This window comes from Phocoena sinus, chromosome 1 (genome assembly GCF_008692025.1).
Source record: "Phocoena sinus isolate mPhoSin1 chromosome 1, mPhoSin1.pri, whole genome shotgun sequence".
NCBI lineage: Eukaryota > Metazoa > Chordata > Mammalia > Artiodactyla > Phocoenidae > Phocoena > Phocoena sinus.
Genome location: NC_045763.1, coordinates 128,128,168 through 128,154,495, shown reverse-complemented (window position 1 = coordinate 128,154,495; position 26,328 = coordinate 128,128,168). Strand labels below are relative to the sequence as shown.

General features: G+C 39.9%; 1 protein-coding gene across 1 annotated transcript; it reads right to left on the bottom strand.

Annotated features, from left to right (window-relative positions):
- Positions 1-2,087: 2,087 nt before the first annotated feature.
- Positions 2,088-26,328, bottom strand: FMO1 (flavin containing dimethylaniline monoxygenase 1). The gene is given in 10 exon segments (XM_032648683.1): positions 2,088-2,798; positions 4,376-4,447; positions 4,964-5,319; positions 7,028-7,222; positions 10,206-10,292; positions 10,294-10,321; positions 10,324-10,356; positions 13,611-13,773; positions 16,579-16,767; positions 26,194-26,328. Coding segments are annotated over 10 exon segments (1,599 nt in total). The 5' UTR covers positions 26,326-26,328; the 3' UTR covers positions 2,088-2,454.

Here is a 26,328-nt window from a genome sequence, read left to right as displayed (position 1 = left end):
TGTATGTTCTGCAGATCTATGTCCTGACTCGGCCACTTATGAGCTCTTTTACCTTGGACTAATCAATTGATGTTTCCTTGCCTGTTTCTTATTTGTTAAATTTGTAGTACAGCCTTCCCCATGAAGACACAGCATGCTATAGCAAGAAACTCAGCTACCATCACTAGCATTTGGCAGAGATTTAAAGGCAGGCAGAGGAGTTTTTTTTAAGAGTGAAAAAAGGGGAATGATTCACTCTTATTGGAGGTTGTCGGCATGGGGAAGGTGGAGGCGGGCTAACGAGAAGCAAGTCATCACATGTGACTGGTTTGGGGAGTATATTTGATTTTCTTTGTTGGTCCTGGGTTGGAGTGGGGACCACAGTTAGAGAAGCTGGCACTCATTGACCACGTGCTGGTCCTGAGTGTTCTAATCTGATTGCTGCAGAAGTTGCGGGTCAGAGTTCTGTTGTTGTGGATGGTTTGGCCATAGTCTGTATGTTTAGTCTCTTGGCACAATGTATTCAGTACTTGAGATTAGGTTCAGGCTCCAGCTTGAGTCCTCGTGGTTTGCCCCTGTGGCTGCCTGGGTAGTTTACCTTGCCATGTTCCACCCTGGGCACTGAACCTCCCCAGCCAGCTTCATGAGGAACGCTAAAGTGTCAACTCTGCTTCACGGGAGAGAAAAGCATTTCAAGAAGTCATTCAGATTATATTCAGTGGAGCAGTTTTTCCTTATGAGTTCCTACGTTAAGTGTTCTCCCAATTCCAGCGTGTGTGTGGGCTTTCCCCCCACACTGTCGAGCAGTTCTTGGAGACCAGCAGGGTGTCCTACAGTTGAACTCAATTCTGATACTAACTACCCAGAGATGGCATCAGATTCCACAAGTTAAGGGCTCGGTCCTACAGGACTGCCTTCCCTCTCAATTCAGTTGTCAATTGTGAGCCCAGTTTGTCACCTGTGCTTCTGAGAACCAGCTATAGATCAGAAGTTCCAATGTTCCCCCTCCTTGGGTTCAATTAATTTGCTAAAATAATCAGTAGCTTTGTGAACTAATTTGGCTCACAGAACTCAGAGAAGCATTTTATTTACTAGATTACTAGTTTATTATAAAAGGATGATATCACTCAGGAAGAGCCAGATGGAAGAGATGCACAGGGCAAGGTAGGTGGGAAGGGAGTGGAGTTTCCATGTCCTTTCCAAGGGCACCATTCTTCCTGAGCCTTTATATGTTCACCAACTGGGAAGCTCTCTGAACCCCATCCTTTCCTTCTGTTTTTACAGAAGTTTCATTACATAGACATGATTGATTAAATCATTGGCCATTGGTGATTGATTCAACAGACCTGAGTGGATGAGTCGTTACCTGCATCTCTACTTACCTATAGAGCTCACTCTCTCCTGATTCCATAGTTTTTGAATCCCCTCCATTATGCAAATCATGGACCTCTCTGTGAGGTGAAGTTTCCCATCAAAGCCCAGCAGTGAGGTGAAGTGAAGGCAAAACCTTTTCTGGCTGAGTCACATCCTCACATGTGCAACTGTGAGAGAGAATCCAGGGTTGGTGTAGTTTGGTCAAAAACTGCTTCTGACATGATGTTTGCTTTTGCTCTTCATTTTCTGTCTTTTCTTTCTTATTATCTCTCTATTAAAGACTTCTTAGCTGTGTCTTTTCTGTAATGAATTCCAGTTGGATTTCATTGACTCTTAGAAGAGGCAGCTGTTTGCCTCTTTAAGCAAAGTTGTAAAGGTGTATGTGAGCAGGAGGTGTTTTTCCTTTGGGTGCTGGAGGCCGGCTCCAAGAGCAGGTGGAGGTGGGTGTTTTCTGTGGAGTAGATCTGATTGTGGTTGTTATTACACCAGCTGGAGGCCTTGTTTTGTTGCAGAGTGCATTCTAGGGGAATGAGTACTCCCAGGCAAGTACATTCCTTTACAAACACTCCAACAAAGTCATCGAACCCTCCCATCCTTTTATGGCCTTTATTAATAGGCTCCTTATCCCCTTCTCTCTTTCCCCCAATTCTTAAAAAGAGAATAAAAGACCACTTGAAATAATTCTAGGCTGTTTCTTTTTATTTTTAATCAGCTGATATCATAAGAGCACCATTTTAGTACAACCAAATCTTTTGTGAAATAGGGAGTTTTAGTTGAGATCTATGAAAATAGAAAAGAGGTCTAAATGCTCAGAGTGCTGTCTGGGACAACTCTGTCTTCTAAAATGAAACTTGAACCTTCCAGCAGCCTTCAAATGCACAGAAACCTTGGTTATCTTCCTCTAGCATTAGAAGCAGGTGGAGTTGGGAGACACTCAGGAATACCAGCGGTGGCCCTCCAGCCAGCCAGGGAAGGGCAGGGGGTGGCCTTCACTACTCAGATATGGTTTATAGCCGTGAAGGCAATGCTGTTGCAATGGGGGAACCAAAGCACTGTCCATCTGTGCTGTGCATTTGACAATCCATTTAGGTAATCTTTTATTTATAGGAAAATCAGGAAAATGGCCAAAAGCAAAGCTAGAAAGCTGAAGAGTTTAAGTAAGCTTGCAAAGGGAGAAGGGGATTCTTGTACAACTCTAGTTTTTGTGACCTTGAATGTTTGGTTCCACAGGGTCATGATAGCATTTCTGGCTCCTTCCCATTTCCCTGAGCCGGTCAAACGGAACTGGTATGGTGTGCATGGGCCGAAGAAGATGGTCAAAGCCAGGCGTGGATCTGTCAGGAGCAGAGAGAACAGGTTGGGCTTTGCATCGATATAGGTCAGGAGTTCATCTATGCATGGGATATAATGGGATTGTAAAGCTTTGCAGTAACACAAGCCAAACCTTTATAAAAGGAAGATTGGGATAAAGGGGAAGACAAAAAGATTAAATAATGATAACCTTAGAGCAAGTAAAAGTGCCAGAAGTAAACAATGATGGTACAAAATTTGGACTGGCTTCTATATTCTTCCCGCCATGCCCATAGCTGTCTAATGGTCTTACAGTATTATTTAAATACAAGGTGGATTCCTTGAAAATATACTCTGTACATATGGTGCTCCAAATGCTGATAATGGATCTCATATTACTTTAGTTCTGTTGTCAAGTGATTAGCAATTTCTAGAAAAAAAGATTTTATATGATTTTACTATTCCTAAATCTTTCTAGAACTCAATTATTGCTTGATTTGTATAATGTGAAAACCCACAAAAATCGTAGGGTGGAATTCCCTGTAATGCTGGTATTAATCCCTAATATCATTGACTGACCTATGTGACAGAAGCTTTTACATCACATAGTTCTAATTAATGATTTATGTTGTACTGGAATTCCATAATGGATATCAGGTCGTATCCCAGGTTGAGGATGAAGAAGAGACCCCTAAAGTGCTTTTGGTATTTAGCACTTTGACAAGGGTAGAACAACACTGAAATTTGGAAATACATATGAATGAGAAAAGTGATGTTTCTTAAATGCCGTGATTTTAAAACTTTTTTATTCTGCCGCAGAGACCCTTTTTTTTTTAAGTGAAAATTTATATCAAAGTCTGAAACAGATGAACGGTAGAACAGATAAAACCAGAGATGTTTTAGGATTAGGAGTCGGGAAGGGGCAAGTCTCCCTCTTCGCTGGCCATCTCCCTTCCATTATCCCTGGCCCTTGGTGGTAGCCAAAGAGCAGAGTACAAGTGGAGACCTCTCCTCTAGAGAAGGTGTCAACAAGCTTATTATGCAAAAGGTTCTAGATGGTAAATACTTAAGGCTTTGAGGGCCATATTAGGGTCTCTACCTCAACTATTCAACTCTGCTGTTGTAATGCGAAAGCAGCCTTAGACAATTTGTAAATTAATGAGTGTGGCTGTGTTCTAATAATACTTTACTTATGTCACCGTGATTTGGATTTCATATAATTTCAAAATATCAAAAAATTTTCTTTCCAATGATTTAAAATTGTAAACGAGAAAAATAGATGGTCGGTAGATTTGGCCCATAGCCCTATTTTGACTCCTGCACTAGAGTAGTCATCTGAATAAAAACAATAGAGCTGAACGCAGATTTTTTGAAATGAATGAATGAGCAGAACTTTCTGGTGTCAGAGTGGATAAACACAACAGCTTGCCTGCTGATTATGGATAAAGGTATAAAATAGTATCTGGTAGATGAGGATTAATTATATTTTGGTTTAGAATCTAAACTCCACGTGGTGCTAGATGACCATGGTCTAAAGTGATAGTCTGGGACATTAAAACCTCAATTTCCCTTTCTCTTCTCTCTCCTTAAACAGGCCTAGTTTTTTTTTTTTTTTTTCTTCTCTAAATCTCAGGTGCTTCTTTTTTCTCCAGTGTAACTCTCACCTTTCTTTGCTATTGCATTACCAGTTTTCGTTATGATTCAAAAAGAATGCATAGTACTTAGCTTACCCACTGGGCTTGTTTTTTTTTTCTTGCATTAACTTCCTCTATCATGACGCTCGATGGTGGTAATTTATTAACACCTGTAAAGCAAAACAAGTAAAAAGTGCAATTTAACTTCAGGTTTCAGTGGTTACTTAGCAGGTAAAGATACTTTACCACGGATCATATTTTATTTTTAGTACCCAGCTAGTCATCTGTTCTTCTGGCAGAAATACTAGCAGCCTAAGTGGATGGCTGTGGTGATAAAGCCATCAGCTGAAGAGGTAAGTGTCAGAACATCTCACTACTCATTTGACGTGACAGACCCTCACAACTGGCTTGACTGGATTTTGTCATTCAATTGATTGAACTTTTTAATTTTAATTGAACCAGTTGATTCAGGCAAAATAACAGGTAGACACAGCTGATATTTTTTGATCCATGATTTATCTTTTGTGCTGGTCACGACACAAATTCACTGTGATAGTGTAATTTGGTGAACAATAGATGACTTTGCGTTGTTTTAGATAGAACCCGGGTAAGGCCTCAAAATTTCCAGTATCCAAAATAATATGGCAAACTGAACATATACATCCTGTTATTGCTCATGCACTTGCCTTTCAGGACCTGAACAGCCCATCGAGCTTTCATATCCCCTGTGGTTATCATGGAACCCAAGGGTTTGATGAGGCCAATAACAGCCAGGGTTGGCTTTTGCAGATGTGCAGGGAAGATGTACTTGTACAGTGATGCTTGGCCATCTTCAACTTTCACCATAGTCTCATGGAGGAAGGGGAAAGCAAAGGTGTATCCAGTGGCAAAGACAATGATATCAATGGGCTCTTCCTTTGGGGTGTTGTTAAATACAACAGAGTTTTCCTTCACCTCCTTTACGCTTGGCTTGATGAGCACTTTCCCAGTGATGATATGGCCTGGGAGCTCATTACTTAGCACAGGCTCTCTTAGTTGTGTCCTAGACATAAACACGGATGCGGAAGAGACCTGCCAGGGACCAGTCAGCCAACCCTCTCTCCTCCTTCCCTCTTCTCATTCTGGGACTCTCCCCTCCATTAGGCAGGAGGTGCCAGTCTTGGGAGAAGTTACCTCTGTGGGATCATGAATGACCAAGAAGGATGATGGGATATGCTTACCATTTACTAGAGTTTAGAAGCTTGAGGAGAAAGCGACCAGAGCTTTCTCTAGCTCCTGCTTCTCTTATTGAATTTCAGCATTCAGCTATCACTGTCACTTTAGAGAGAGCTGAATGCTGAAGGACCACAAGGGAGACTGGGGACTTCTATATCTGCTGAGAACTGCCGGAAACTCTCTTCTCCTAGGAAGCAACTATACAAGGGAAACATGCATGTGTTTAAAAGGAATAAGGGCAGAATTATCTTTTTCTGCCTATGCCTTTGGAATCACAAAACAAACACTTAGCAAGATGATTTTAAGTAAGCCGAGCCATTTTTGGCTTATGGTGAATGCACAGAAAGAGACAATATGATAAAATGGAAGGAGCTTTGGAGCAGGAGGTAGTAAGGGTGGCCTTGTGTCCAAATGTTTATACTTAGAGCTTGGGAAAGTCATTGGGTCCCTGTAGGCTTTCTTTTATGCGTCTGTAAAATAGGGACACTAACATTTGCCATCCTTAGTTCATTGGGTGGGACGAAGAACATATGAAATAGTATATATTTTAGAACTTCGGAAATGATAAAGGATTAGCTAAATCTGAGAGAGAAGAGATTACAATTCCTCAGGCTCCTTTTATATATTCTAGGGTTTATGGGATTAAATAAAATTCTTTATAGCTGCCATTCAGGCTGTCATTCTAAAACTTATGGTAGAAAAAGCTCTGGTGAAAAGAGTTAAACCCCTAAGAGGCCTGGAGTTAAGAAATAGAAGAGGGTAGAAATAAAAAAGGAAGGAAAAAATGCAGGGAGAGAGCAAGGTATACGAGAGAAGGATGAAGAGAACCAGAGGAATGAAGTACATGTAGTAGGAAGGGGGCTGCCTGCATATCACTTGTGGCTTGGGTACCACCTGATCCCTGCTGGTGCAGAGTGGAATCTGGAGGAAGATCAGACAGGATCTCCAGGCTGTGGTGCCACCCTGGTAATGGAATGTCATTGTACAGTTTCAATGAATGAGAAAGTAAAACCGTTGGTTCTTGTTAATGGGATAAGTCATAGGTTGTAACTGAAAGGACAAGACTGAAACCAAGGTCATCTTGACAAGGAGAAGGCACTGCCCTTAGAGAGACATGGGGAAGGATTCAATTTTCCCAACACAGTGACACAGGCAAGTGTTTTGCTTTTGTCAGAAGAGTCATAGACAAATTATTCCCTTTTGATTGCTGCAGCTGAGGTTTATGTAACTTGCCAAGGTCACAGAGCCCACTTAGTACTAAATGAGCTCCGGCAAGTGACTGAACTTCCCTAAGCCTTAGCATACCCACCATGAAAGGGAGATTATACTACTTACTTTAAAGGGCTGTTGACAATTGTGTATTACATAATTTCACTTACCAAGCAGTCAAAAACAGCTGTTATGATTAAGTAATTTGTATGAAATTTTCCTTCACCTTCAGTCATGTTGTCACATTATTGCCTGGTTTGGATATGCCACTGGAAAGATCGAGACCCCTTCTCCCTAATAGCTCTCAGCAGACACTCCATATTTACCTGTCTTCTGGTATTAAGCCATAATTTTCACGATTGAACCAGCTGTTCATCCTTCTTGCTATCAACCAATTCACAACTGGAGTTGGGAGAGAATTTCTGAACATGTTCTGAAATCACATCACGAGCACCATGTCCCATGGGTAGCCTGAGTCAAAGACCTGGCTGATCACCCACGCCCAGGGGTATTCAGTAACTCTAGTAAATGGTAAGCATATCCCATCATCCTTCTTGGTCATTCATGATCCCACAGAAGTAACTTCTCCCAAGACTGGCACCTCCTCCCTAATGGAGGGGAGAGTCCCAGAATGAAAAGAAGGGAAGGAGGAGGGAGGGCTGGCTGACTGGTCCCTGGTGCTGAGGAACACCTGGAAGCAATCAAACAGGTCACCCAGTTTGACACAGTGAACAGGGCTGGCTCTGTCAGAGATTCGAGAAGTTTTGTGAATTGACAGGCATCGAAAAGTCGGCCACCCTCAAAATACATCCCTGACAAGACATTTTTTTGCTCCTCTAACCCCCACCTTAAAGTTATTCTTTTGAGATAATGGTTTGAATATCTAGGGTATTAAAATGCCTTAGAACATACTATTGAGCACTTTTTATCTGTCAGGCTCAGTGCTAGACACCATGGTGAATTATGTATTGACGTTGGCAGTAGTGAGTTTAGAATCTCATGTGAGAAGACAGTGAACAGGTGATAACAACTTTGTATGCTAATAATTGTAAACGAGAACAGGGCATGGATGGAATTGAAAGTTGCCTGCAAAGGGTTTTGACACAAACCATTGTTAGAACTGACAGTAAAATTCAGTAATACAACTAGTTTTGGTGGGTTTTTTTGTTTGTTTTTGTTCTTTTGACAGATTATCTGGCTACTTGAGTTTACCTGCTGACCATGTTCACTAAGCTAATAGTTCTGGTACCTATACAATAAGGAGTTGTCTGTATAACTGTTCAAAAATAAAAAAAAAATTAGTCAAAAATCTGTTGCTTTGCAGATACAAAACAACTGATTTAATATGTGGTTTTTCTCCCAACAAACTGGGGCATCCACAGCTGTGGGGTGACCACAGCTGCAGTGTTAGTGTTTTTTTTTTTGTTGTTGTTTGTTTTTTTGCGGTACACGGGCCTCTCACTGTTGTGGCCTCTCCCCCGTTGCGGAGCACAGGCTCCGGATGCGCAGGCTCAGCGGCCATGGCTCACGGGCCCAGCCGCTCTGTGGCATGTGGGATCTTCCCGGACCGGGGCACGAACCCGTGTCCCCTGCATCGGCAGGCGGATTCTCAACCACTGCGCCACCAGCGAAGCCCCAGTGTTAGTGTTTTTATTATACATCTGTTTGACCTTATAACATGATGGAGCAGTATGGTGGCAAGAACTATGAGCACATCAGTGGTTCTGACATTAGACATATCTGCACCTTCCTCTCTTTGTCATGATGCAGAATCGGATATGGCATTTCGGTAGATATGAATTATATCCTGAAGCAAGGGGAGTTTCTTTGTCGATATAGAAATGATGTGTGCCGAAGCATGTTTTCAGATTGAAGAAATTTCCAGTGGTTAGAGAAATAGAAATAGTAATATGTTACCCACATGTGGTGGTCATCATGGATAGGCCTGTGTTAATTTTTGCTTCAGAACCTCCTTTCACTTCCTTTAGGATAACTCCACCAAATTGCTGTCTTTTCAAGTCAATCAATTAGTCAATCAATCAATCGAGTTCCTTTCTGAAAATTCTAGAAGGGAACACACTCCCAATTCTTTTTCTTCAGAGCTATTTCTACTCTTGCAATTATTGATCTAATGATTTATATTTATTTATTTGATATCTGTTTTCCCCATGAGTATATGCTCTGTGATAGAGGGAATCTTTTTTGATTGTTCTGTTTTCCAGTGTATCCCCCATGCCTGGCATAACATTCGGTATAGTGGAATTCAACAACTAATATTGATTTGTTGGCTGAGTGGCTCTCAATGAGTTTATAGCATAGCTGGAAAGAAAATACATACCATAAAAGGTAATTAGCAATACTAAGAATTAAAAGTGCCGACCGAGGAGTGTAAATTACAATTATTACATAAATTCATACTAGCGAGAGATCATTTTGTCTTGGGTTGAGGTATCTGGGAATGTAAATTAAATTGTAATAAAAGAGAAAAGGGCACTGCAGAAGGGAGGGGTATGGTGTGAACAAGGAGGAAATTAGAGACTTGGGAACTGGAAAGGGCACAGAGTAGACCTGTCAGCGTGCAGTTGATGATCATGTGGGAAAATAGTGTGGGATAAAGTTAAAATGGAAGATTTGGACCAGATTATGGAGACCCCTATAATGCAGGGCTGATACATCTGCAAATTGTAATTTTTATTTTTTTAGGTAAGAGGGAGTTAGTTTTTTTTAACATGAGTGTCATAATGAGAGCAGTCTTTTCAGAGGATTTGCTTCTTGGTGGTTGGGGGGTCTGGATGGATTGTCATGTGTGGGGGGATGGACTGGGGTAGGAGTGCAGGGACTCAGGGTAGAATTAGGAGCTGGGGCTTTGAATGGAAGAGACTAGGATTTGAGGACTGGCTCTGCCACCTGCTGGTGGTATGCCTTTAGGCGGGTTATTTAACTTCTCTAAGTCTCAGTTTCTTCATCTGTAGTCAAGGATACTAGTACCTACTTTGTGGCTTGTTTTGATAATTGGTTGAGGTAATGCAGTGAAGTATTTAGTGCCATTTTTGGCACAGAGTAAGCAAGCCCAATAAATATTGACTATTTCCATAATTATTATTAGGAGGACAACGCAATAGACTCAGTGGGAGGTGGTATGGACCTGATGAGGGTGGTGGCAATCAATAAGGAAAGGAAGGAGCAAATGGGAGATCTTAGCAAGAAAAATTGCCAGAATTTTCTGACCTATGGGACTGAGTAAGAAACAGATGTCCCCTGTAGCTCTTTTTGACTGGGAAAATGACAAAAATAGGAAGTCAGAGAAGTTGGATTTGGAAGAAAAATGACACCTGGAATTCACAGTAACATTTATGAACATTCAAGAAAAAAATACCTAAAAAAATATGTTTAGTGTATGTGTGTGTGTGTTTTAGGAATTTTTTTCCTTTCATCAGTTATCATGGTGTCAAATACTGTTTGCCTGAGGCATGTGTCTTAAGATAAAGCTCCTCATTAGGTAACATCAAGAATGATACCTTCTTTGCCACGTGGCTGGCCTCCATAGCAATGTCTGTGCCAGAATTCCCCATTCCAATCACAAGAACTCTCGTCTCTAAATATATCTGGATGTTTATACAGCTAAGAAAATACTGGCCTTTAACAGTATTTATACCTATAGAAAAATAAAGAAGTCAAATAGAAAATTTATAAGACTAGTGAATGAAACATACATGTTATTCAGTTAATAACATCCTTTTGACAGATGATTTAGGTTGTTTTCATAGCATACTCAATTTTAAGAAAATCTGAAACATGAATACATAATTATACAAGGTACAGAAATTAATGGGTGATTATTTATTTAAAGGAAGTACTTCATCTCACTAGATAGGCCTCTAGTTTTACTTACTAGATGATTACTAAGTTAAAATATCATGGCACTATAAAAAAATTTTCCCCCCAAACCATTGTGGAGTTCAAGGTTTTGGAGCATAAGCTGCCCATTATCCTTGCTTTGCCCTGCAATAAACCTTTCTCTAATTAAAAAAAAAAATCATGGCATAAAGACTTATTAAGCTAAAGTGTAAGAAGTCATTACCTTTCAAAGTTTGACAGAAATAAATGGGACAGAAATATTCTATTTACTAATATTTGATCTATATAGAACTTTTCACAAGCAAGGAGCAAGAGCAGAGAAGTTAAAGGGAACTATGAGTCAGTGCTTCCACTCTATTCAGCAAGCTTTCTTGGATACCTGTTATGTTCCTGTCACTGTGCTAGATGACCTGGGAAATAAATAAAAATATGGTCCCTATTCGAAAAGATCCTTGTGGGTTCATCTTGGTGACTGACAGTAACTCAAGCTGGGTTTGCTGAGTCAGCCAGAGTTGGCTCAGAGAAAAAGGGATTCTGTTAGTTACACTGGGATTAGAGCTGCTGTTCCAGCTAGATATCTCAAACAGTTGATGCCAAATCTCATTGAAACATCAGATGTTTGGAGAGTTTTGGAAAATACTCAAGGTTGTGTAACACAATCAAAAGTAATATGTCTTGTACAAAGAAACTTTTTTTTTTCTTTTAAGAAAATGTGATAAGACATCTAGATTCTCAGGGGGTGAGTATGGATGCTGTGGCACATAGCCTTACCAAGGCCTAGTAGCTCTTTACTTCATCTTAAATCATTAGAAATCTAACATGAATCTCAGTTAGAACCCAACCACAATCTAGATCATTTAGAATTTAACAATGACGCAACCAAGTTTAAATATTAACTCAGCACAGGGACCCAATCTGGATCCAAGAACTGCCAGGAAGGGAGAGCCGGACAAGTTTAATGAGAATAATAGAATTATCCCTGAATGTTAGATTATCTTAGATTCTCACTGGATCAGGCTGTTTTGGACCACAAATGGACAAAAATGAGACTCTGTAGCTGAGTCTTCTACCAGGCTAATACTTTCCCCACTTATAGTACAGGAGAACAGAGCAAGAACTTTTATTAGGTGAAGTGGTTGTGTTAGTAAACACAGCTGAATGTATATGGTATCTGAATTAATAAAATTAGTTACCTTGGGAAGTTATATATTTATTCCAGCTGTAATACCTATTATTTTTACTAAGACATTTTGGAACACCTTTTATGGAATTGCCTCCAGAACTCATGACATGTACTTTCGAATAACTTAAATGAATTTAATTTTTGTAATGGTTAACAACTACCCTAGGGAGTATGTACAGACCAAGCAAGTCTGCTGTGGGGCAGAGAGGGAGATGGTGAGATTTGGAGGACTCCATTTCAAGTCTAAAGTCATGAAATTTTAGTGCTCAAAGGCTCCTTAACAATAATTTAGCCACGGATTTTAAGTGAGCAATTGCTAGTGGCTGGTAAGATGGATATCGAGAAGGACGGCAAGTACTGTAGAGTTCTTTTTGCTTGATTTGTGATGTATGCTATTGGGTAATGTGGTCCAAACCCCTCAGTTTCTAGGAAAGAAAACCGAGGCTTAGAAAGGTTAAGTGGAAAGCCCAAGATTATATAGCTTGTTAATTGTATAGCCTAGAATGTATACCTCCAGGGTCCCAAGCTCATCCTATTTAAACTGAGTACATTGACTCCATTGCTTTCAAGGTATGTTTTATCCTAATCTGACCTGACTTGAGTAACATCTGGGGGACAGACCCAGGATCATTGGAGGTACATGAGTTTGTTGTAAAATGAGTATTGCTATCACTCCAGGTCATATGTAGATGTGATTCCTTCACTGGACTCCTATAAAACCCTTTTCATTCTTTTCATGCAGGCTATGTGTTGTCTTATCCGCCTCTGTATTCTTAGCATCTTGTGCAATATACAGTAGGTGCCGAATGAATGCGGTGTACTCTCTATGTCATGAAAGTTTCCGGATTCTTGGCGTGATCCTGTACCAGGTACTCCTTCCTGGGAGTCTGGAGTACCTTGCCTGCTCAGGGATTTTTCTCTGTAGGCAAGAAAAGGGTCAGGTGGTAAGAGTTCACTGTTGAATGTGTTCAAAAAGAGGCTGTTGAGTCTTTCTCAGGGACGGTGAAGAGTTTTCTGCACCAGGAAGAAGACTGAACTGCATTCCAATTCAATGATTATAGTCTATGGCAGTTTTCAGGACATGCTTTATTTTAACTTGACCTGACTTGAGTAACCTCTGGGGGCAGACAAAGGATCATCAGAGGTACGTGGGTTAACTGTGAACCAAGCCTTGGGGTCACCACAAGTCATATTTAGATGATTCAGAGAAAAATTTCCTAAAGTTTTAACTTTTTGAATCCTTTACTGCAGATGAAATAAACCAAACCATTGACTTTTCTATTCCCTCTGAGTTGTAATCCAATAGAAATTTGACATAGATTACCATGAATCATGTTACAAAAGCCAGATAAAGAAACTGAGACATAAAGATGTCTTAACTTGCCTTCTAAGGCTCATGCCCCTACTGACTATTAATCCAGTGCCGTAAACCTCTGATCTAGGTAATTGCTATGACTCATAGAAACAAACAAAAATTAAGTTACTTTTTCCTTTATTCACTGATTGATCTCTGCGGCCTCTACACTCATCTTTGTCAATGCACCACTGCTGAGGCTCACAACTTGTCTAGGCCTCCCAAGTCTTAGAAGACTTTCTGAGTGCTGCCAGTCACTTAGGGAGGGACATTGAACTTTAGTGAAGCATAAAACTGCTTAGTAGTTATTCATCCTGCTCTTTGGTACTCATAAGTTGTTTGAAACAGATGAAAGCCAAAAACTGGCCAGATAGTGCTGGTTAGGGAAGAAACCCTCTTACCTCACAACTTAACTGTTTAATGGAGGAATCAATAGGAATTTATTTCCAGACCAATCCAGTGTAAGGATGGCTCCCATGAGACAAACTAAGGTCAGTTGCAGAAAAGCGTATACCTGGAAAGGAGTCCAGTGGCAAATATGGGTTAGTAAGAAAACTAGTGCAGACCATGACAGCGTCAAAGATGGCTGACTCTTGCTTCCCTTCATGCAGAGTGACTACCTCCCATTGGCCGGTAACAGAAAAATCTGGGCGTTTTGTTACACTGGAGACTTTAGTCTGAAAAAAGAATCATAGACATGGTTAATAGTTTTCAAGGTTCCAGTAAGGGCCGCTGGCTGACGTGCCAATTGACATTTCAAGTGTTCTAGAGAACAGATGAAACATAATTAGTAAGCATAACCCTAGAAATCAAATTGGACTATCAGATTGATCATAATTTCCCAGATGGAAGTATTCTAAGCTTTGAGTTGTAGAGGGGTATTTAAGAGGTGGTGTGGTCCAGAATTTTTAAGTGATTTCCTCAAATTCTCACAGTGAGTGATAGAACCAAGATTATGACTTAGGTCTTTCTATGTTTTAAAAATTATTTTTCTGTTATGTATAGTTCTCATACACAACAGTTCCTTTACAACAGCTCCTTTAATAGAAACATGGATAATATTGAATATATAATTGAAAATATAAATTTGGTCCCAAGTATCTTAGTTTATGAAAGGTCTTATAGACTATGATGTTGAAGTTTTCCCAGATCTAGAGAACTACTGAAAAGTGCTAACTTTATGGCTGAATTTGTTGGGAGTTGTCTAAATTTCAAATACAGTTGATTCTTGAACAATATGGGTTTGAACTGCGGAGGTCCACTTATATGTAGATTTTAAAAAATAGTAAATATTACAATACAACAGGATTTGTAATTGGTTGAATCTGTGGATGTGGAACTGTGGATACAGAGGCACCTGGGAAATGGAGGAAATGGGAATTTTCCACTGTACAGAGTTGGCGCCTCTAAACCCCCGTGTTGCTCCAGGGTCAACTGTGGTCTATTTTTGTTCTCATGGAGTACGTGTATATCCATGGGTACTAGATTCTGATTCAGAAAATATATAAAAGAAATTTACAAGTCAAGTTTAAAAGCATAAATGAGCCACTGACCAAGAGACTTTGCTGCCTTGCTTTCCTCTTCAGTTTTCAAAGAAGACAGACTTCTCAAGTCCCTCCTAATGGTTCACTGTCTCGTTTATAATATTTGAAGTGCTTCTTGGGTTCTACATTTGTATTAGCAATTGTCTTTTTAAAATATAAACTTTCAGTTAATTAAAAAATCTTTCAAAATAAATTTATTTTTATCTTGAAAATAATGTGTTCATCATTGAAAATTTGGAATGTATAAAGAGGAAGGAAAAACAAAACCTCTTACAGACAGCTGCTTGTGTGTACTTTCTTAAGACTGGTGAACATCTAGTTTTTTAAAGTTATTTTAAAACAGGCTTGGGAAACAGGTAGTAAAGGAAATGCTTCAGATTCAGAAATTCTGATGCATTAAATATATTTTTTGTGGACTATATCCATTGATTATGGTAGTGTTTTATTTTTATTCTGTCCCTTGGAAAATAAGGAAGTGGGGTGAAATATTCTTTGGACAACTGGAGTACTTTTATTTTTCTCCAGTTTTATTGAGATATAACTGACATATAACACCATATAAGTTTAAAGTGTACAACCTAATGATTTGACATATGTGTATATTGTAAAATGATTACCACAATAAGTTCAGTTAACATTCATCACTCCACATAGTTATCATTTTATTTTTTGTGATAAGAACGTTTAAGATCTACTCTCTTAGCAACTTTCAAATATACAATACAGTACTGTTAACTATAGTTACTATAGTGTATATTACATCCCCAGAATTCATTTATCTTATAACTGGAAGTCTATTACTTTTGACTACCTTCACCCATTTCCCTTCGCCATCCTCCATCTACTTCGGGCAGCCATCAATCTGTTCTCTGTTTCTATGAGTTTGTTTGGTTTTTTTTTTTTGATTCTACATATAAGTGAGATCATACAGAATTTGTCTTTCTCTGTCTGACTTATTCCACTTAGCATAATGCCCTCAAGGTTCATCCATGTGTTTGCAAGAGACAGGATTTTCTTCTTTATTTACCATGGCTGAATAATATTCCATTGTCCTATCTATCTATCTATCCATCATCTATCACATTTTCTTTATCCATTTATCCATCAGTTGTTTCCATGGCTTGGCCATTGTAAATAATGCTGTAATAAACATGGAGGTGCAGATATCTCTTCGAGATAGTGACTTCATTTTGATCAGGAGTACTTTTAAGGTTGTGAATGTGAATCTTATATGGTACTTGTTTTGGTCAATCTTTCCATTCATGTTACTTTCTCTGTGTAATTCTCCAAGAATTCCTTACTATCCCCATCTCTGATAGGGAGGGTAATAGAAGGGAAACACATGGATTTTCATGTGTTTCTTGCAGAGGAAGGAAAAAAGGAAGAAAGAAAGAGGAGAAAGAGGATATATTTTTTTGCCTTTGTCCTTCTATCTACCTCCTGTCTCTGTCCTCTGAAATGGGAAGGGAGGTGGGTATGGCCAATGAGAAAATATCAAAGATTTTTCTATTCCCTAAGATACCTAGAAAAGATTTCCTTCAAATAGTGACATTCTTTTGTGTATAGGCCAGTGCACCCATCCATTCATATAAAGGGATAGTAAAAAGAGAGTACCCAGGAGCTGACAGGAAGTTCTCAATGTCCCTGTGTATAGGCATTTGGCCCAAACTGAAAATCTGGTTTGACAATTTTAAGGTCCATTTGGATACTTGGTTGTAAGCATTGCAAACTAAAAGTTTATACATACGAATCCTTAGACAAAGCATCTCCAGATTTACTTAGGGTGATTGTAAGTAAAAGGGGAAAAGGAATCCAGCCTGGTGTCAGCAATCTTGCCAGTTCATTATCTGATCTACAGAACCTAGGGTAGAGAGAGATAATAGAAAATAGGTAGGAAACACTTCCTGACTACTAACTGATGTTTTGTGCCTTTCTTACCTTGAATTGAATGCATTTCAGAAGGTTGAACTGGTTTGCATACATTTTGAGATATTCCAGGAATACAGAATTTGGCACATAGTTTGGATAATTTTCTGGGAATGGAAAGTCTGGGTAACAAGACATCTCCTTGCAGCTGTTGGAAACCACAGACTTGTAGAGGCTGGCTCTGCCTTCTTCAACATGTTCCTGTACAAACAGTGCATGCACATGAGTGTGTATGCATGTGTGCATGTGCATGCACACACATGAAGTGGATGTTAATTTTTAGACGTTGAACCATACAATTTACATATACTACCTGCTTTCTAATGGAATTTGCTATCCTTACTTGAAAGATGATGAATATTGGACCCCACTATGAATATCATAATCAGAATTACAATTTCATTTATTACATGCTAACAAACCTGGGATAAACTCACCTGTCCGGATTCACACAGCATCACTGCAAAATACAGGAGAATATGGAAATACACCAGAGCCAGGAAGTAGTATCTAGATGATGAACGATTGCTTTGGTTTCATGAGGTATTGTTGAAAGGATTATGGAGAAAGGGGGTTCAGATTATGAAGGATTTTGTATCTGAAGTTAAGGAATTTGAATTTCATAGAAATTCATGGAAGTGATTCATATTAAATTTTGAAAAGATAATTCTGGTTCTACAAACGATAACTTAGAGGGATCTGGAAAGGAAGGAAATGAGGCTAGTTAAGAACCTGAAACACAAATCCGTGCGATTGCCAATGAGAGCCTGAGCAAAGGCAGTGGCAGTTGAAACTGAGAGAGATGGGATTTGTTAGGTAGCAGAAAGGTAGAATGCATAGGATTGTGAAATTGTTTGGATTTAAGGTTTGGGAGAGGAAGCAGGTCAAAGGTTTCCAGATTGGACAACTGTGAGCATGGCAAAACACTAAACAATTTCCCACTCCAGTTTTGACTTGGGTAACTAGCAAATAGCAACATCTCAGACAACTACTACAAGGTTGAATAGTGGGCAGTTTTAGTTATTCATTTAGGTATGTACATTGCCTCTGTCTTTTAGATGTATTATAAAGAATTGTTCTAATTTCATTGGGAAAGTCCTTAGTATTTTAATATTGTTTACCATCTTGTATATGTATAGTTCTTTCTTCCTGTGAAACAAAAATTATTTTATTTGTGTGAACAAGTAGAAACGTGAACTTAAACCTCACATATGGAGAGGACTTTGTTCCCTCAAAAGGTTTGAGTCTAGATCTGCATGAAATATGTAGTGATAACAAAATAATATTATAAACATACCTTTGTAGTTTGAATTGATACCGATCTCATCAACTGATGAGTTCACCTTATCTTTCTTATTTGTGACTCCACATCTGACAGTCCCATTTATCCAGAATAAATCTAGAAAACTGGAATCTAAATGGCTTCTGAGAAAGATGACTATTTAAATCCTGATCTTTCATTCTGTAGGAAGATCTAAAGCAGTGCTACTCAAAGATGTAGGGACTTCCCTGGTGGCGCAGTGGTTAAGACTCTGAGCTCCCCATGCAGGGGGCCTCTGTTTGATCCCTGGTCAGGGAACTAGACCCCACATACATGCCACAACTACAACTAAGAGTTCACATGTCTCAACTAAGACCCAGCACAACCAAATTAAAAAAAAAAAAAAGCAAAGATGTAGTCAGCAGAGCCAGACAAATATGAACTTTTTACTACCAGTCTATGACAATATAAGTACAGAAGGTGAGAGTAAGCATCTAGAAACTTTTATAGCTGTAATTTGACATTGCTCAGTATCCAGGCATGTGGACTCCTTCGTGATAAACGGGACATAGATCAGTCTTGGTTTTGTCTAAGTCATGTGATGAGTTGTGTGGGATTTGAACTGAGTACTAGTAATGCGGGTAAGACTACATTACAGTGTACGACTTTTTAAAAAAATTAATTAAAAAAAATTATTTATTTATTTATTTTTGGCTGTGTGGGTCTTCGTTGCTGCATGTGGCCTTTCTCTAGTTGCGGTGAGTGGGCTTCTCATTGTGGTGGTTTCTTTTGTTGCAGAACACGGGCTCTAGGTGCATGGGCTTCAGTAGTTGTGGCACACGGGCTCAGTAGTTGTGGCTCGTGGGCTCTAGAGCACAGGGTCAGCAGTTGTGATACATGGGCTTAGTTGCTCCGTGGCACGTGGGATCTTACAGACCAGGGCTCAAACCCATGTCCCCTGCATTGGCAGGCGGATTCTTAACCACTGCACCACCAGGGAAGTCCCCAATGTGTAACATTTTAAGGTTAGTTTGAAAACTGTTTTCCAAAAGTGCATAAAAGCTATAATTATTTTCTTTCATTGAAAGATAATTGATATTCGCTTATAATTTTACAGAATAAATGATCAGAACTGACTACTGATAAAGGACTGAAGTTAAATTTTAAAAATACAGCATTACTTGCTTCATTTTGGATAGCAGTTAAAAAAATGAATACCTGAGCTTGCTGAGGTTTCTTTAAAATCTTTTCTTCCATTCCATTCTCATATTCTGTGAGCCTCATTTCTCTACTATGTGTGTTGTTAAGCAAAATTTAGAAACAGTTTAGATATATGTTATCTCTTGGGAGGAGTGCTCTTATCCATCCAGCCCAGATTAGATAAAATGACAAACAAGAAGCAAGCTTAATTATCACATTATAAACCTTAAGTATTAATATGTACAATGTGTAGTGAAAGTGTGCCTACAGGTGTTTAATATGGAGAACTGATATTTCACACATATGGTTTTGTTTAGCAAAAAGCTACGAGTGTAATAGTGATTCTCTATAGTAATTGCCTTGTGCACACTTTCAAAGAAGTTTAAATTTATGTTTTGAAATTTTTCTTTGTTTCATTTTCACCTTTCTAATAGTTCATTTTATTATATTTTACAAATATGATTGTCTAATTTCTTGGAAATTAAAACAAACCTGATTCTTCTCCACAGTTTGAGAAGCACAGCTCTCTAGATTTGTCCTTCTAAATCTTGTTAAGAATTGCTCGGAGAATCTTATTAACATGTAGATGCTGACTTAGTAGGTCTGGGTGAGCCTGAGATTCTGTATTTCTCACAAGCTCCCATGCAGATGCTGCTGGGTCATGGACCACGCTTTGAATAACAAGACTTTAGAGCTGTCTTGCCGATAGGAATGTGATGCAGGCCACACATGCACTTTAAAAATTTCCAATAGCCACATTAAAAAAGGTAAAAAGGAACAGATGAAATTAGTTTTAATGGTGTATTTTATTTTACTCAATATATCCAAAATTTTATAGTTTCAACGTGTAATCAATATAAAAATTATTAATGACGTATTAAAACTTTTTTCTTATATTAAGTCTTCTAAATCTAGTATATATTTTACACATCTGAATCCAAATGCTAAATTTTCACTTGAAAAAGTGGATTTACATACCCAAATTGTTAACAAATACACTTAAAAATTCTCCAATAACTGAATTGAGTATTGGTTTTAAAATTAAAATGAATTAAAACTAAATTAAATAAAAAATTCAGTTCCTTAGTCATATCAACTGCATTCCACAGTTACATGTGGCTGGTGGCTGCCTTATTGGACAACACAGATTTAGAACATCCTTAAACTTGAAGCCAGGTATTAGAACTAAATTTAGTGCTGGTTTGGTGTAGTTAAAAGTGATCAAGTTTCCTCTGGGTTATAGGAAAAAGAGAATGGGAATAGCTCTAAAGAGCTGTAATATTGAGAAGTTGAGAGCAAACAGAAGGGGAAGAAACTATAGTAAAAGGAGAAAAACATCAGTTATAAACATTCTCCGGTCAGTTTGTGTATGACCAAAGCTCCCTCACTTTTCTCTGGCATCTGAGAGCATCACATTGTAAATAATACTTTGTTAAAAGCACCAATTTCTAGTTAACAACAATAAAAGGCTAAATTTGGAATACATACTGTTAGAAGGGGGGTAGAGATGTGCATAATATCATGTTGTAAAGATTTCCATAAAAGTAGTTCAAAAAAATTTAAAACATTTTATAATGGCATGTTTAAAAATCAAAGAGTAGTAGAGACTCATTGGAATTGGATAAGTCAGGGAACCATGGGGACCTTAAAACAAATGAACCCACAAACAAAAATAGAAAAGAAAGAAAACAACAACTCTGCTGTGCAAAATTTTGGAAAATAATTGTAAAGGCAGGAAGAAGAAAACCTTCCAGGAAACACTGAAGCCTAATGTGAAGTAATGTATCACAGATGCCAGCTGAGGAGAAACTGTAACTTAGTATGGAAACCTGGCCTTTAGGATGGAATCCAACAGCACTTTGCTCTGTCTCTCTTTCCTCCCACTGATTGTTTCTCCTGGTAAAATACAAGGTCTGGAGTGTTTCAGATATATACAGAGGGTACGAGTCCGTGCCACTCCTGAATGGGGTTTGCAGGTCCTAAGCCCTCCCCTCCAGTGTTTGCCTCAGTGAACAAACTGCCCCAGTGATTCTCAGGCCCTGCTGGGACCCCCGGCTGCAGGCACTCTTGTCATTGTCTCTGTGTGTGTGCCAATTACCCTCTCTGTGGCAGTCTGCATGTGGAAGCACATTTTTCCTGAGAATTGATGGGGGCACTTAGGGGAAAGGTTTTTGTCTTGAAGGTAAAACTGAATGAGAGGGGAAGGGAGATGGATTATACACAGGGGAAAAATAATAAAGGCAAGAATGGAGGGTTTTCTGGCTTCCTGGTCCACTTGGTCCTGCAATACAATGGGAAAGACGTCATATTCACTAGAATACTTCATGGGATTCCATGGACAGTCCAGGATTTGCCTGCCTTTATTCCTGAGCTGTGGCACAGACTCTGGAAATGCATGGAGTATAGTTCTTGTCAGCACAGACCACGGAGTCAGACAGCCTGGGTTCATATTCAAGCTCTACATTTTTAGCTGGGTGACCTTGGGAATTTTCTTAACCTCTCTGTGTCTCAGTTCCCTCTTCTATAAATAGGAATAACAATACTACATAACCCCTAGGATAAAATGAAATGATAGTTCTAATGCATTTAGAATAGTGCCTGGTAAGCTCTCAAAAAATGTTAACTGTTATTTGTAATATTCTTCTTCTAAAATTACCGTGGAAATTTACTTTCTCAAGCTTTGTGTCCTCCAGAGAGGATTATAGGCAACGGGAAGAAACCTTTGTCAGGTCAGAGGTTTCTCCTTTCTCATTTAAAAAATAGATATAAAATGATAATAAAAGTCACTCCTATATAGATACATAGAGACATTCTCTCAATGCACTACATTCACAGCTCTTGTTCTTTTTTTTTTGGCTGCGTTGGGTCTTCGTTGCTGTGTGCAGGCTTTCTCTAGTTGTGGCGAGTGGGGGCTACTTTTCATCGCGGTGCATGGGCTTCTCATTGTGGTGGCTTCCCTTGTTGTGGAGCCCGGGCTCTAGGCACGTGGGCTTCAGTAGTTGCAGCACGCAGGGCTTAGTAGTTGTGGCGCACGGGCTTTGTTGCTCCGTGGCATGTGGGATCTTCCTGGACCAGGGCTCGAACCCATGTCCCCTGCATTGGCAGGTGGATTCTTAGCCACTGTGCCACCAGGGAAGTTCAGCTCTTGTTCTTAAGAACAATTACTTCCTTCTTTTCTTCTCCTTTGAACAGCCGGAACACATTTTACTTTGTCACTTCCTCTCCCTATGGAGAGTCAGACTGTCTACAATCTGTCCAGAGTCTGTAGATCTGTTTTCAGATCTACAGCACAGGGGAACTGTGGAAACCTCAGAGGAGATTTGAGGAACCCCCAAGAGGTTAGGGGCCTGTCAGGTGTATCCCCTCCAAGAAAATATGAATTCAATAAATGTTTGTTTAATATATGAATAAAAGGAAACCTACTAAGATTACTGAACTTTTAGAAATAAGACTTTTAAGAAGAAGTAAAATGGTACCCAATTAACAAATCATTTCAGCCCCTGTAAGAATCAGGCTTAACGTGCCTAAAGAAGAAATAGCTGAAGAAGAATTCCTTAGTGATTTAAGGGTGTGAAGTATTACACTTCATCATTGCCCTCACTGAATCTAAAAATATGTGGTGCATGAGGCGCATAGTAGGTGCTCAATAAATGTGGAATAAGTGAAAGGTTACATGTGCAGAAGAAAAGACCTCGATGCGCGTAAGGAAGCACGTCATTCCAGGGAGGGTTATTGTTACAGAGATGTGATGGGTGAAGCAGAATGTGTTTCTATCAGCGTAGTATAATTACTTCTAGAGGATGTCAGTGTGGTTCTACATTAAGGCTATTTCTCAAGGCTCCTTCCTATACTAAAATTCTCTAAGAGTAATATTAGTTATGAGTGACAGAACAATTCCTGACATTTTATTTCTTCAAGTATTCCTCTACAATCGAGATAATCAGCCAATATCATTACTGTTTGTTCTAAGCCTCCCTTTCCTCTCAAGAGCCTGAGAGAGTTGGTTGTGGAACAGATGTTCCACACTTAACTTCCTGCTGCCACTTGAGTTGGTGGTCACAGGTGGGTTCTTTATCAATGTATCTCTTTTCTTTTTAAACGATGCCAACCCCTCCCCCGCCCCAATGAAGGATGGACTTTCTTTTCCATTGCAACCTTTGTCTGCTTCCTCTCATTTTAAGACTGTGGTCTGGAAGAGGCCAGAGTTATGCCCGTGTGAGTATCGAATTAAGTGCAGTAGTTTATAATCTCTGTAATGTTGGGGGAATCTCTCTATTTGTAAATGGAAACCTTCTCTGTATATGTTTTATTGGGTTTCTGCAGTTTGCCTGTCTATTTTTGCATGATGGCCCCTTTCACCCAGGACAGGCACTAAGGATCCCCCTTGTACATTTTCTGGTAAGCACAGCCCTTGCCCGAGCAGACTCTGTAATTCTGCAGGTTTTGAATGGGCCACTTACTTTGATTGCAAAGAACCTCTAACAGTCTTTCATGGTGTGTGTGTGCATGCGTGCATGTGTGTGTGTTTGTGTGTGTGTATCTGCTGGGGTAGAAGGCGGAAGGGATGTCTCTAGAAAGACCCAGGAGAGTCATAGCATTTTAGATCTGGAAGTCCCCTTTAAGGTCACTTAGTTTAGAGATTTTCAGTCAGGCTTTAGAGGAATCTCAAGGTAGTACAGAGGTACCTTAAAGAGGCTGCTGTGTCAAGAGAGGGCTGCTGAATGAAGGTGGCGATGGTTTTCCCTACCTCCCAGGACCTAGTAATTTAGCTCTTATCTATTTTTTAAACTAACTCTGCGTTCTTACTTTACAGATGAGGTAATGGGGACTGAAACAAGTTGTTAACTGGGTACCATTTTACTTAGGCTACTGCTGGGTCACCCTCTTTCTCATCCTTTTGATGTCCTATCACGTGCCTCACAAGGGCCTCTATTTTTCTTTTTCCTTCCCCTTCTGTCTCTGAGAAAAGTGTGCCTCTCCACTTTTCCGAGGCAAATCCTTCCACTTGGGCCTGCAATTCCACTTCTTCCTTTTTTTGCCAGGATCTTGTCTCAATTTGGGCTTACATATTCAATCATTTCCTATCATCCAGATATTTTCTCTTTACCTGTAAACATATATGGGTCTTCCTATCATGCAAACAAAACAAACACAACAACAGAAAGACATCTTAACTCTGCTCATCATCCATTGCTTTCTAAATTGAGTACGAATCCCTTGCCCAAACATTCAGCCACTGTCCTCCCCTTTCATTATTTCTCTTACAAGCACCACACACACCAATAAGCTCTTTTTATTTTCCAAGCATGCCCAGTACTTTTTCTTTACGGTTTCTTCCCTGGCATCTCCCACTCAATCTCATTTGCCTGTTGAAATCCTTCAAAGTCCACCACACACCATCTCCTCCATGAAGCCTTTCTTGGCTTCCCTCAAGTGAATGTAATCCTGACCTCATTTAAATACCCATAGCATCGTTTCTGACTTACAAGATCCTGCCCTTTTCCCATCAGACTGACAGCTCCCTGAGGCAGGATGACTGTTTCTCATTTTTGTGTCCGTCACAGCTCTTTGTGCATAGGTGTTTGACCTGCCCAATCACACAGCCAGTTGGGCACAGCTGTATCTAGAACTCATTTCTCTTGATTCTTACATTAATAGTTTTTGTGTGTGTGTGTGTGTGTTAATAATTGGGTATCTGTGATTTATATTAGGAGCATTTTTGTCTGGTATGCCAAGGTCTCTGGGCTTACTTTTTGCTTTGATTGAGATTACTTTAACCAAGTAACTCTACTCTGGCAGTTTTATCCTGGAAGCTAACCCTCAACCCCAATGGAGTAGTAGTACTTATCTGGAATACTGTGTTAAGAAGGATTCTGAGGCTCATTAGGGGAAGGGTATAGTGTTTGATTAGCAATGTTTTCAATGGGCATGAGAGGCTAGAGTTATGGCATTTGTGTCAGGTTTCTGCTCCCCTTTCGGAATGTATGTGGTTTGAATCATGGGAACAGATGTTCTCTTTTCCCTAGGCCCCTTGGGGAGGACTCTGTGCATTGACGGTCACATTTGGTGGTTGGACACATTTCAAGATACGCAGTTCTTCTTTATGTGAGCTAAGCTGGTCTATGCTGGGACTGAACTAGGAACCTTGGCCTCTCTGGAGCTTTGCTCACTGACTTAGAAAATAATTACTTTATTCCTGTTCCAAGTTCTACCCTTCTATAATAAGGGAATGCTAAGTGTTGCTTTCTCTCAGTCTCTTAGGACTCTGAGGCCAGGATATCTGACACCTTGCTCCTTTTCATTCTTCCTGACTGCTTTCTCCTTAGCACATTTAAAGCTCACAGGATATGTTCCTGCTCTCCTGAGAAGAAGGGAAAATAGGAGGTTTGGGGAGATCTGATGCAAATGACTCCCTGACTGAGCCTTGGAGCTCACAGGGTTTCAGTGGCCTCCAGCAGGGCCCCTGTGGTTTCCCTGGACCCCAGGCCAGTCAAGGGTGGTCTTTATAGTTGCCTTTCCTCCTACCTCACCCCTTTTCCCTCTCCAATGCATACTGTAGTCCTGAGAATATTATTATTTTTTTTGCTCAGGCAACAAAAAAGTCTCCAGACTCCTCACATCCTTCACTTCTGATTGTTCTTGACATGGATTGGAATTGCCTGGACAACAAGACCTTGAGTATAGGACTCATCCTACACTGAGTCTTGTGTCGCTTTACTTCAGATAGAGCAGAGCTGGAAAAAGAAGCATGTATAAGCAGCTCAGTCTTTCAGGCAGAGGCAGAAATTCCTGTGCTGTGTTTATACCATTGCCCCCAACACTCAAGTCTCTTGCTTCTGACCCCCAGGTTCTGCTCCTGCCCTGCTTGTCTTGAGTTTTCCTGGCTTGTCCCAGCCACTCCATCTTCTTCTACCCTTCATAGGCATCTTTATTCCTCTTGGCCCCGGATGAAGTTTGCAAGGTGGCTGATGCACCTCCCACCCAAATTCAGGCTATTCCCTGCTTATTTTTTAAAATCATTTTCAATGGCCCTTTCTGTCCTCCTGTTCAGCAGATGTTCTGGCGCCTATGGGCGCCAGCCCTTGTGGAAGAAATTCAATCTCTTTTTGCACCAGTCCAGCCCTTTTCCAACGGACACACAACAAAGCTGTCGAAGCCCCACTTACGGTGAATCTCCACAGCCCCCCAAGGTCGTCGCTCCTCTCGAAGCAGGTGGGCTCTAGTCCTTCTTCCCGACAGCGCTTGATGGAGGCCAGGCCACTGACCCCAGCTCCTACAGTTGCAACTCGCTTGGCCATGCT